The 12,369-nt window shown below is 41.7% G+C and overlaps 1 protein-coding gene across 3 annotated transcripts in view; it reads right to left on the bottom strand.

Annotated features, from left to right (window-relative positions):
* The window catches only part of GRK5 (G protein-coupled receptor kinase 5), a 161,516-nt gene that overhangs the window by 12,371 nt on the left and 136,776 nt on the right, over positions 1-12,369 (bottom strand). For all 3 annotated transcript variants that reach the window (XM_069797096.1, XM_069797097.1, XM_069797098.1), the window contains 6 exons: positions 10,127-10,190; positions 9,446-9,586; positions 8,184-8,374; positions 3,930-3,967; positions 3,030-3,119; positions 1,623-1,831 (listed from right to left, as the gene is read on the bottom strand). In XM_069797096.1, coding sequence (XP_069653197.1) covers positions 1,623-1,831; positions 3,030-3,119; positions 3,930-3,967; positions 8,184-8,374; positions 9,446-9,586; positions 10,127-10,190 — 733 coding nt within the window. The remainder of the gene's footprint in view (positions 1-1,622; positions 1,832-3,029; positions 3,120-3,929; positions 3,968-8,183; positions 8,375-9,445; positions 9,587-10,126; positions 10,191-12,369) is intronic.

Genomic DNA, 12,369 nt, shown 5'->3' with positions numbered 1-12,369 from the left:
ATAAACATGCCACGTGATTAGACAGTGAAGCAGTAGATCAAGTTGTCAGAAGTGATTTACATAGAGTTCATGGTTCCCTGAGGCAAGGGAATGAGACAACTTCCTGAGGTCCCTGAATCCCTGAAACCAGAGACTTGTGGCTTGAAGATGAAAATGACTACTACAGTATAATGACTTTCACTGTCTACTCCCCTGGGAGTGGTAGGTCATCTCCAACACTATCCCATTAATGCTACATTTAATTCGTCTCAAGTTGTCATGGGCTTGGTTATTTTCAAAGTATACTCTCATTCTATTAGGCCTCATGCCTGCAACTAACTACAGAACAAGCAACAAGAATATAATTTTTGCCTCATGACATTTTCATTTCATGCTAACAACAGGACGTGCACAAAGTCTCTGCCACTCCGGCAGATGCTGCATCTCACCTGGTGGGAGCTGAGATGCTACTAGAGAAGAGACGGCAGGCTGTCTGAGCACATGAAATGGTCTGTAAGAGTCTGTGGCTGTCCTAGATTCTCCCACGCCGACTTCACTGGGGGCTCTGAATCGCGTATTAAGGGCAGTGAATGGCCTAGAGTATCTATCAAGAGTGATGTCAGTTAATTACTACCCCTGGGATTCAGCAATGAGTTGGTGCACTGTAAGTTAATGACTTCCAGGCACGATACTTGGCAATTCTACCATTATTATTTTGCAAGGAGACTTCAATGACTCTTCATGAAGCCAGCCAACCAGAATGTTGTTGATCTGCTGTTTGCTTGCCTGTTGCACAAGATATTGGTGAAACTCTCACTACCTATTTGTTGACCTTTCTTTCCTTTCATTCTCTCTCTCCCAGTATACACAGATGTGTCATTGTCTCCAAAGGAGACTTCACTCTTTAGCAAACAACATCAAGAAAAAGGCCACATCCCTTTCCAAATTACAATTCAGCCTTCTAAAGATGGTTGTCGACAAGACATTGATGAATTCAGACACAGCTTTGAGATTTCTCAAAGGGTTTGAGGATTTCCATTGTCAGACATGGCTATTGTGCTACGAAAATGACTCCCAGCTGAAAGAGTGAGAAAACATTTTAAAGGACAGCTCAACAGTATTAAAAAAAGCTGGATACCCTGGCACCCTGGGGGAAAAGCTGCTAACAAAGTTAGTGAGATGGGTTGGGACAACATTTGAGTGTCACAATAATTTCATTGCATAATCTTTGTCCTGCTTACCCCCAGCTCACCAAAGACAATGGAAGCATGGGGGTTTCAGTTCCTTGCAGGAGACAATCAGAGTCTTGCATCATCAAGTCCTTTTTATTTTTTCTACAAGATTATAAAAGACAGAAATGCATTCTTGACTGCAAACTAACATTCAAAGTCTCATGAGAATAGATACCGCTCCCTTGGCCATCAAACTTTGGAAAGGACTCAAGATGACCGTGATGAATCTCATGGAGAAGCAAGCCCAAATAAACACAATTTGAATGAATAGAGAATGCAGTCATCCCATCAACAGATGAGCTTGGTTAGTCCTTGTCTCTGCAGCCCCTCTACGGTACTGTGTTACTGCTCAAACCATGTCAGATACAGCTTGCTAATGAAGCTGCCACGCTGGGCCTTCAGGCCTCTTACCATTTTACAGATGGACTTGGCCTCCTCAGAAAACTTATGGGAGTACACCTCTTCTGTCTCCAGCACTCTTCTGTCCACTTCTTCCCTCTTCACCTTCTCTTTCCTCCCACGAAATGGTGATTGCCCAGCAATCATTTCATAAATGAGACAGCCTAGTCCCCAGTAGTCAGGGCTGAGTGTGTATCTCTGGTTGTTCAACACTTCTGGAGCTGTGGAGGAGAAAGATGTGTCTTGTGGAAATGCTTGATATTTACATAGGCAAAAAAATTTAAATTTCTAGAAGTTCCATTTTGGTGACTGAACACAGAGGCACAGAGAATAGTGGGTAAAATGTAAAAATACCTCCTGGTTTCTGTTGATGGCATTACAGAAAATGCAGCATGCTACATGCCATGTTTTTTACTCTACATGCTACATGCCATGTGCATGCTGCCTTCTGACTTACTAACCAAGTCAGACCAATTAAAAAAAACAAAAAGAAGTTGAACCTAAGTATTAAGCAGAGGCCTAATCTTAAGAGTCCTTCCAGATTTCTCCATTTAGGGAAGAAATGACATACAAACACACATCCTGTAAACAGCAGTCACATTTCTTCAAAAGCAAATTCTGTCTTTTTGCTCAATTTATAACTTATTTCTTTCCCCCTTTAAAAAATACATTTATTTTGAACTGCAACCATCCAGTGTGCTTTGGGCTTATAGTCACTGTCTTGCAGGCATCCTCACTTCCATACATGGGTACAAATGCACACATGCGTGCTCACAAGCACAGTCTTAGTGCGTGCACAAACTGAGATAACAAAATTTAGCAATGACAACTGATTTGCTTGCTTTCATTAAAGTCTCTGTATGGTGTAACAGTGGCTCATATCAGCTAGTTTCTATTTAGTCAAATAAGCATAAGCAATTTTTATTCCAAGAAATATGCCCACTCAGAGAATGCGTGAAAATAATTACACTGAAATTAGAAAACAGATCTAGTTAAATCAGGGAGTGTGTTTTTCACCAATGACCATAGGTGCAGACTTACCCATTTTATCATAAACATATAAACACATTTTAACTATTATACAAAGTAGCAACTAGCAAGAAACCTTTCTTTTAGCATGTAACCCTCCTAAAATAAATCTACGCTAAAATGACTAGAATGCTGGTTGTTGTCTCCCCTTTTAATTTTCTTTGCTGATTTAAGATTATAGACCAGCCTCTTTAAGAGCCGCTGTGGTCCATCCTTCTGCCCACTTCTGACTTCCATGAGCATGACTTCTTGGTGGGTTGCTGCAGGGAACTATACCCAGCTGAATGTGAATCTTTCTTTACTATTTTTCTTAAGCTTATGTGGCAGAAAGATCTCCAAAACTCAAGTAATCTCAGCAAATTTAAAAAAAAAGAGCTACTGAAGACTTACCCATATATCCTACTGTTCCTACTCTTCCACGGATTGATTCACCCTCAGGGATTTTAACAGCTAGACCCAAATCAGATATTCTAATATGGCCTGGAAGGAAAAAAGAAATGAAACAACACAAAGCAGATATAATAATATGACCCAAATCAGTCCAAAACCACAACTGTTGTCTTTGCTACAACACTGTTGCAATTTACTGTTCAGACATTCTAAGAAAAGAGTGTTCTGAATTGGAGTAGTTTCATTGATAAGGAAAAGAGGAATTAGTAAGGGCATTACAATGCAGTGACATTAATTTTAACAGGGAGGCTCCGGACTAGAGTGGATTGTGTTAGGTATTTTAAAACCAACCAAAAAAAAGGCAACGAGAAACATGCTGTAGGGAAGTATCTTGAACTGATCGCAGGGGATGGATGGGCTGACATAATTCTGCAACTCTCTGATGGCTGAAGGAGCTACATCTGGTCTGTAAGTCAGCAGGAGATTTGATTACGGCTGCCTTCAGCAGCGAACAGGTACCTGGGTTTGCATAAAACGAGAGTTGGCTCCGCAAAGGCTGAAAGTACTTTTGAAAACGGAGCGGGAAGCACAGATTTAGAAATCACCACTTCCTTTGTGTTGTGTCAGCCTTGCAACGATAAGGATGGAAAACCAATGAAAAAAGGCAGACGCCCCCAGCAAAGCTGTGCTCTTGGTATCAGACCCTGCTGAGCAGCACGGCTGCTTTCTTCCACCCGTGCGGTGAGCTCCAGCACTTCACCCAACCCGATACAGGAGTATTAGTGTATGCTGAGCCTCTTAGTCACTTCAGAGCATTATTTGTCTTTGTGCAATATATATCCCAAAACTAACTTAATCTACTTTACTGTGAAAGCATCTCTGTAAATCTCTGAGACTTACCATAATCATCTAGCAGGATATTTTCTGGCTTCAAATCTCTGAAAATGAAAGATAGTAGTTATTTTTTGAAGCTGGTTTTGATAACATAACCATACGACAGTGTATGAGTGCATTTATTACTAGTAATAAACCAATTGAGTGTCAAGTCAAACAGCAAGGAACTCATGAAACCAATACAACTTTCTACAACTCACTTCACAGATAGACTGAAACCATATGTCTTTTTCTAAACTGGAGTCACATTTTTTCACTAAGCCAAGCTTTTAGTTCCTAATCCACTCTATGATGGACTCATCCATCTAGTCCTGCAAGCCTTGTAAACCAACCCCTATAGTCCTATGCATTGTTAAATCTCTGCAACATTTTCTGTTATAAAATCTTTTGTTAAAAAGAAAAATATTTTAAATTTTAAAATATTTTACTTGCATATGAAAATGGAAATAGCAATCTGTTGGGCTCAAATTTTCTATGCCTAGCATCTGACTCAGAACAAATACGCGAATGTGTGTACATGCATTTGTGCACATGTGTAATAGTTTCAGCGAGTTCGGAAAATGAGGGGCAGAGTGCGGAACGCTGTGCCCAGATTAAAATTCTTCCAACAAACATTTGTGAAACTCTACTGCCTATGTGGTTTGGAGCAACGCCATGAAAATTGGCAAGGTGGTCACTCTGATGTCAAAGATGTGCCTTTTACTGCTCCTGTGAAAAAAAAAATAAAAATTCCCAAATCTGGCCAAGTTATAAACTTCTGAAAAAAAAAAAAAAAATCTCAGTTTTCGTATATTTAGCAGAGCCTTGGCAGGTCATTCTTCTGAAAAGTTTGTCTGCACCAAACCCACCAGCTGCTGCTTCTAGATGCTGCCCAGGCCAGCCCCGCTCAAATCCCCTCGCTCGGCCAAGGCGGTGTTCCAACCCTGCGGAGCTGAGCACAACTTCGTGGGATGGGACCTGGAGGTGTCAGAGGGAAGACAGGGACGTGCTGGGCAGGGAGCGTCCCAGAAGGGGCGTGCGATGGGAGCAGGCTGTGCTGGCTCAAGAGCCTGAATACGGCATCAGCGTGGCCGGTGAGGCAGGGAAAAACGTATTGCTGCAATTCATAACATCACGGCCTGACTTTTGTCTGATTGACTCCTACTGAAACACAGCGCTTAGCCTGGTGCAAATCCAAGAAGTGCTTGGCCTCCGTCTTTTTTTTAAGGCCTCCTTGCATTTGTGAACCAGCTTGATTCTGTTAGCTTCCCAGCAAGAGGCATTTCTTTTCAAAGAGCAGAGAGAGGGGGTCCTACAAGAGAAACCCTCGCACCGGGACATCAGTGCATCGCACGGAGTCTGTGCAGGAGCCTGCCCTGCGTTTCAAGCTGTACCACTTCAGTGTCATGAATTTTCCTGTGAATGGCGAGGGCCATTTTGTAGTTTTGACGATGCTGAGATTAAAATTTGAAAACTCGTCTCGTTTTTATTTATTATTTCAAGCAAGAACATAGAGCGCTGTGAACAATCTCCTCTTCTTGCTTGCTTCAGACCCTCTTGACCTCTCAAGATAAACTTCACCGGGTGCCCAGTGGTACCAAGCCTACTTTTCAAATAAACAATACTGAAATATATGACGGGCGGCCGCATGCTGAGGAGAAGCTGCGATTTTGTTTAACATATCACCGTGGGCTTTCCCTGCCTATCAGCAGAAGGTTTCCAATGCTGGAGCAACACGGTCAAGGGCATTTCCTATTTATTTTTAAAAATTTATTCCTAATCCCTTAAGAAATATTTCCTTGAAGAACTCAGACTTCATTAGTTACTTCATCTTCCACTCCAGCAGTTATTAGTCCCACTTAAAGCTTTGTCATTTGTGGCCAAATGACAAGAATCCTGCATGCAAGTTGGGAAATGGCATCTTTGAATGAGAAAATGAGGGAGTCCACGAGGACTCTGAGAACAGCAGTTCGGTCCTTACAGTCCTCTGCGATTTAGGGCAATTAGAGCAGGCTTTTCTTTCCCACCAGACATCAGTTGTCATTTCTGTTTGCAGATTTCTGGTTCCTCATGATCAAGGCTGGCTTCCTTTGCACGGCCAACACTTCCAAGTGCTGAGGAGGAATGTGATTCTTGTACTGAAATGTCTAGGAGAAATAAAACTCCCCGGTGGACACAGTTACATGTAAGGCTACTTCCCAATGGTACAGCTTCCTATATGTAAACTCGCCTTGCCTAAATATAGTGAAACATAAACTGCTGGCACTGTGCCCATGCTAGAAAGGCGATGGCGCGTTGTTTGGCTGTACAGGACAGCATAAACAACTCAGTCACGGTGGACAAGGCTTTACTGTGTATTTGTGTAATGCCTAGGACAATGCGATCTTGATGCTGACTGGAGCTTCCAGGCACGGCTATAGCATATATATAAATAATTTTTATATATATATTATATATATATAACAATACTTATATAAATATTTCAGGGAGAACCAGCAGCTTTTTATGTTTGCTTCCTATGAACAATCAACCTGTTGACCTTTACTAACATGATGCAGTTGAGAAATGTCAGATAAGTGTCACGTTTGGCAAGGGAATTCTGAATCAGATAAATCTGACTCTGAGCCTGGTTGTTCTCTCAGGTCACATCCACAGCGTGCGTCACCGGCCCGTGAGATGGGGATGTATTTTCTGTTGCTGTGATTTACTCAGAAGCATTTTGTTCATAGAAAATGAAATTAAGTCTGAGGAATAAGTGTTTTGTGATGAATTATTCACCTTGAGAAAGCGGTAGCATTTAGGCGCTATATTTTATTGACCTATATAGCACTTCTCATGGGTCCCAAAACATGCTGCAGTATTACAAATTAGGGGTCTCTGCAGATGCTCCTAAAATACTGCTAGAAAATGTCACCTACAAGGATGTAATATCATTCATCACCAAAATGAATGTGCCACCTGAGGTGTAAACTAGCAGCTCTTTTAAGAGTAACATGAAAACAACTGCTTAAGGAAGTAGGATGCCATTTCTCTCAGAGCTATGTACTATTTTGAGTGGCCAGATCTAATTTGTTTTATTAGAAAGTGGCATTAGTATGGCATTTTACCAGCCATGTTATGAATGTACCAGTCATTTTCATCAATAAAGTATGCTTGTGGTCTAGTACTTTTTAAAGTAACACTATAATACCTCCTAAAACTTTTTTGAATGTGGTAGGGTGCTTTTTAAAGAAAAGGGAAAACACATCACTCATTTAATTTTTCAACTGACATTAAACACAAAATTCCATTTTGTTCCTTGGGAAAAAAAATCCCCTCCTTGGGCCAGTGCCAACTAAATCAGCGTGTTATCTGTCTGCCCTCCTTATGCCAGCTAGCAAGATCTGAGTCACAGTGAGGCAACCAACTGGCAGTTTGCTGGAGATCTCCTCCAAGGAACAATAATATCGTAATTTCTATGTATACAAGCATATGCATAATGTTTATTATACATGGGCATATCAAATGATTTAAAGTGTGGCTTAGTTTTTAAAAATAACATATTATTGTCTATTAATCATTGTCCTTGGAGGCTCTTTCATCAATCCACAGGACTTCTTCTGCTGTGAATGCCAGCAATAATGATTTCACAAGCTGGGATGATGAAGACAAACATTAAATGTTGTTTACAACTACACTGGTCATTGATTTAAAAAAAAAAAAAAATCCTCATGGAGTCACAAGAACTCTGTCTGCAGTCATGCTGCTTATCCAGCAAGTAAACCCTATGATGCCCTGGAAAAGCACTTGTATAGAGCTGTAAACCAGACTGGGAGCTGAGAACTTGAAATCTGTCCTTCTTGAAGCTCGCTGCCTGACACCGTGCTAGGAGAGATGGTTTTTCCACATCTGATGTGGTACAGGCCCTAATGCAATGTAATCTAAATAATTAAAATAGAGGCTTGAATAGGATGATCTCCATTTCATACCAACTAGAAACTAGATTCCTTAATGAAATCCCTTTAAAAGAACTTTCATAATTTTTTTATGTTACCCAGTGCACGCTGAGGTAGGGTTTGGGGACCTTTGTGTTAGTTCTGTGTAATTTAGACAGGATGTATTTAGTGAAGCAACTGCTTCCTTCCATGATTACTGAATCATACTGAATTTGCACAGGGCTCTGCAAAATTTCAGCCAAAGCACTGAGGCATCTAAGCTGTACAGCACCACAATGACCAGGGAGGATGCAGGCAATTCTTTTCTACGCAGAAAAGATGTCCTAAGACTCTAGAGAGTGCTTACCTGTACACAGTATTTTCTCTGTGTAGGTCTTCTAAGCCACAAAGAATCTCTGCTGCATAAAACAAAGCTCTTTCCTCCTCAAAGCCTGGGTTTCCCATGTTGTAGATGTGAAACTTCAGGTCGCCTCCATTCATTATGGTCAGAACTAAACACAGTGCATCCTTTGTTTCATAGGCATAGGCTAAATTGACCTAGGAAAACATTTGTAGCATAGTTGTGACAGTTCAGTTAGCTGCTAGGAAGAAAGCACTAACTTTCCATTAAAGATTTTCTCTAGAAAAGGAAAAAAATACATTGACTGAATTTGATATGGGCCTTATTACAATAGCAAACACACATTTTAAAAGTACAGAGAAATCAGATGTTAGGATTTTATAGCTTAATTTGTTGAATCCAGCCTATTTATCATCAGAAACCCTAAAGGTTAATGCTCAGATAGCTTCGCAGGCTGGACAAACGTACTAATTCCAGGCATACTTTTCCGTGTAAGAGAAATCTTAATAATCAAGGGAATCTACACCGCCTGCTGCACTGTTTTGCTGGATAGCTGTCAAAAACCTATCATCTCAGCAGGTTCCCAAGAAGGCCCAGATAGCCCAGTCCTGTGGTGGTCAAACGGACCATCGCTGAGGCATGAAGGTCAGCAACACCCCTGCGAGGCTCCGGTGGGTGCCCCAGGAGCGATCAGACAAACCAAAATATCACTTTTAAATACGGGCCAACGCCTTTCCTTCTGCCAGAGGTAAGTAAACATCTTGCATCTGTTGTATTCACAGTGTTTCCAAAAATAAGCGTAAAGAACACGACAGATGCTGAGATAACACCACCTTTTTTTTTTTGTAAAATCTAAGGCAAGGTTTTAAAGAGACACAAGAGCTGGCACAACTCAGGAAAGCCCTACGTCAGGCAGACCAGCTCCGCGTCACGGGCTAGCTGCTTCCACTACCAATCTCTTCTGATCTATTTGGGTTGAATCTCCTTCAGTCTCCTCCAAGCTCCTCTCTGCCAGGCGCTGGGAATTCAGGTAATCACGCTGGATAAAAATAGCTCAGCCTGATGCAGCCCTGATGCAAGTCAAGGCCTGTAAAATGCATCACGTTCCCGTGGTAGGAACAGGTACCTTGGCTGGTGCATTTCTCACAAATCAGAGACTAAAATGAGACTCGGCAAAGGTGCGCGGAGCAGGACGAGACATCAGGTTCAACAGAAACAGTGCTCAGCAGGTGAGCAGGGACCTGAGCGCTGGGGATTTCAATACTCACTACGAACTGACTATTGACTTTTTCTAAAATCTGCTTTTCATTTAGTGCCATGGATTCGCCTTTCCTCTTTTTTATTCTCTTCTTCTCTAATCTCTTGCAGGCGTACATCTTCCCTGTCGCTCGGACTTGGCAAGCGCAGACCTGCGAATTAAAGAGAACAATTGCTGGGTAAATTGAAGCAAACACTATGTCTGGGCTGCTCTTCACTCCTCATGATCCGATCTGATTTAGTCCTTTTAAGGTTAGAGACGGCAGCGTAGCGAATAAAGCATAGGCGGGGGCAGCTGGGGAACAGACTACTGTTTCCAAACCTGCTGTGTAATATTGGTTTAATTATTTCACTTTCCTCCGCCTGCTTCCTATCCCACCTCCTTTTGTCTGTGCAGATTTTAATGTGCTCAGCTAAAGCCTGTCCGCGCCTCCTCTGACTCTGCTGCCTAGGCAGTGACCTCGAGCCATCAGTAAAATACAAATAAGGGTGTGACCCTAATTCCACTGTGAATGCAACAGTCGAATACAATATAATTCTCAAAAGTGTTCTTTTGAGATTACAGTGTCATGAGAGGCTAAGTAAACTGTCAGCAATTAACGAAAATCAGCCTCTGTCACATCAGGCTCCTGTAACCTGCAGTGCCTGAGAAGTAAGAAACGCTCTTAACAGAAACTTTCAGAATTACTCACCTCCCCAAAGCCACCTTTCCCTAGTACCCTGTACTGCCGAAACGTGTTTTTCGTTACTGGTTGCCTGGAAGAAGAGGAAAAAAAAAATTTAAAAAAAAATGACATACTACATTTAATGCACTCTCTGTGATTTATTTATTTCAGAGCATACTTTTGAAAAGCAAAATAGATAAATATTATATAATCACATTACTTCAAGGTAATCATGTTATATAATACAATGTATAATGATGTAATTACATTACTTCAATACTATGTATGGCTTGAACTTTTCAATTCCAACATATTAAGCTGTAATAAAATACAACACATTAGTGAGTCATCAGTATAATTTCTGCTAGCGTCTTAGGACCATGGAGGGTTCTGAATCTCCGTTATATAGCTTTGGCCTTTGTGAAGCAAAGAGGAGGCCTGAGAGCTTCCAACAAGATATTAATTCTCATGATATATACAAATTCTTTAAGGGTAGTGCTGGGCTAACACTTTATTGCTTTGTTTGGTCTTCAAGATGAGAAAAAGAGATCCAAAATTCAATCCACCAGAAAATACTTCTGGTGTCTCGACCTTAAACAAAACAGGAAACTGATGTGAAACAAGGAAAGAAACAATCCCGGGAACCAGAGAGGTGGGTTTAGGTGCCGTTCGCAGGAGGGGAGAGCAGGGAGCCGAGCTCCAAGCCAGTTCGGCCCCGCATGGGGTACCAGCCTCCTGGGAGAGCATCACTGGCAAGAAGGGAGAAAAGCATCTCTTTTCCTTTTAAGGGCCAAATTAAGGGGTAAATAAGTCTGTCTTTGTTTCTGAGGGCAGAGTGCTCCTTAATGATCACTAGACATGATCACTATCCAATCTCACAGGATTCCCACAAAATCCTGCTCTACCAAAATGGCTCCAGCCCTACATCTCACTTACACTTTGTTACCCTGAAAGTTTTACAACGTGGCAGAAGAGGAACTCTAGATTCAGAGAGATCCGATTTTGTATCCACCACTCCGTCACCGAAGTTTACAATTATATTAGCAGTTGATATGAATATTCCTACCAGCTTTGTTTTCCTCTGGCGGGCGGCCAGCCGGCAGAGGGAGCGCAGTAACGTGGCTGTTCCCACAACAGGGATGATGAGGTTGATGACAATAAGGAAGAAATGTTAAAGTGAATCGTTTCATTTATGTTCATTATTGTTTTTAAAAGTGGGGGAAGAAAAATACACAGAAAGCCAAAACTAGAAGAGGAAAAGATGCTATTTTCAGGCTTCTGTGAGGATACTGCAAATGCTATTGGGGTTAAAAGCGACAATTAGCAGTAATAACTACATGCTCAGCAATGTCCGTGGAATAAATGGACTGTATGACTCCTCTGTTGGAGCCAGCAGGCTGTCAGAAGGAGCCGTTGATCACTCTGTGCTACTAACATCTCTTTGCTAATCCTAAAAACAGTTCTCCCAGCTTCTTAAGCCAAGCATATCCAATAGCTTGTCACATTTGTTGGGGGAATGGAAAAAAAAATCCACAAAGCATTTCAGAAAATTCCTTACCCCAAATGTGAAAATAGATAGGAAATAGCCTGGCTAGAGATGAATCAGCTGATGTTTTTTTAATTGAAATGGAAGAGTAAATGCTGGATTCAGTAAAGACGGCATGTGGAGCATGTCTTGGCATGAAATGGCTCTCCCCTCTGCCCACCGCTTCCCTTCCCTCTTGTGCAGCAGCTTTGTAGCTTTCCAGGGAGAGGAACTGGCACAGCTCCTTTGATGTCCGAGGCATCACGCTGATGCACACCGCTCATGGAGCTGGCCCTAACTCATCTGCCGTAATTAATTCCATTTGTGGAACCCGGGGCTTCGCTCAACTCAAGGTCACTGTTACCCAGCAGTGTACATCTGTCGCAGCCCTCACTGACAAGGAGAAGGCAAAGGCCCCTTTCCTTGCAAATTAATACCCACTAAGGCTGCCTGGTTATTAAATGTGCTCAGAAATGTCTAGCCAATAAATATGGTGCGAGGACCTATATGCCGTATTTTTGTCTGTTTACAGTGATTTAATAATAGTTGTAACTGGTCCAGACGAAAAGTCACCATATTCAGAGTGTAGCTAAACAGGAAGGCAACTGAAGTTTCTGAATGTACTTTAATCATGCCTAATGTGCCTAATGTACCCAATACCATTAAACGGCTGAACACTTGAGCCAACACTTTAGAAGCCAAAACTGGCTCCCTGGTGTTTTGGGGTGGATTTCTGTTTTATTCT

This window comes from Haliaeetus albicilla, chromosome 11 (genome assembly GCF_947461875.1).
Source record: "Haliaeetus albicilla chromosome 11, bHalAlb1.1, whole genome shotgun sequence".
In the NCBI taxonomy this organism is placed as follows: domain Eukaryota; kingdom Metazoa; phylum Chordata; class Aves; order Accipitriformes; family Accipitridae; genus Haliaeetus; species Haliaeetus albicilla.
Note: the sequence above shows the minus strand (reverse complement) of the source record. Positions and strands in the feature narration are given on the sequence as shown.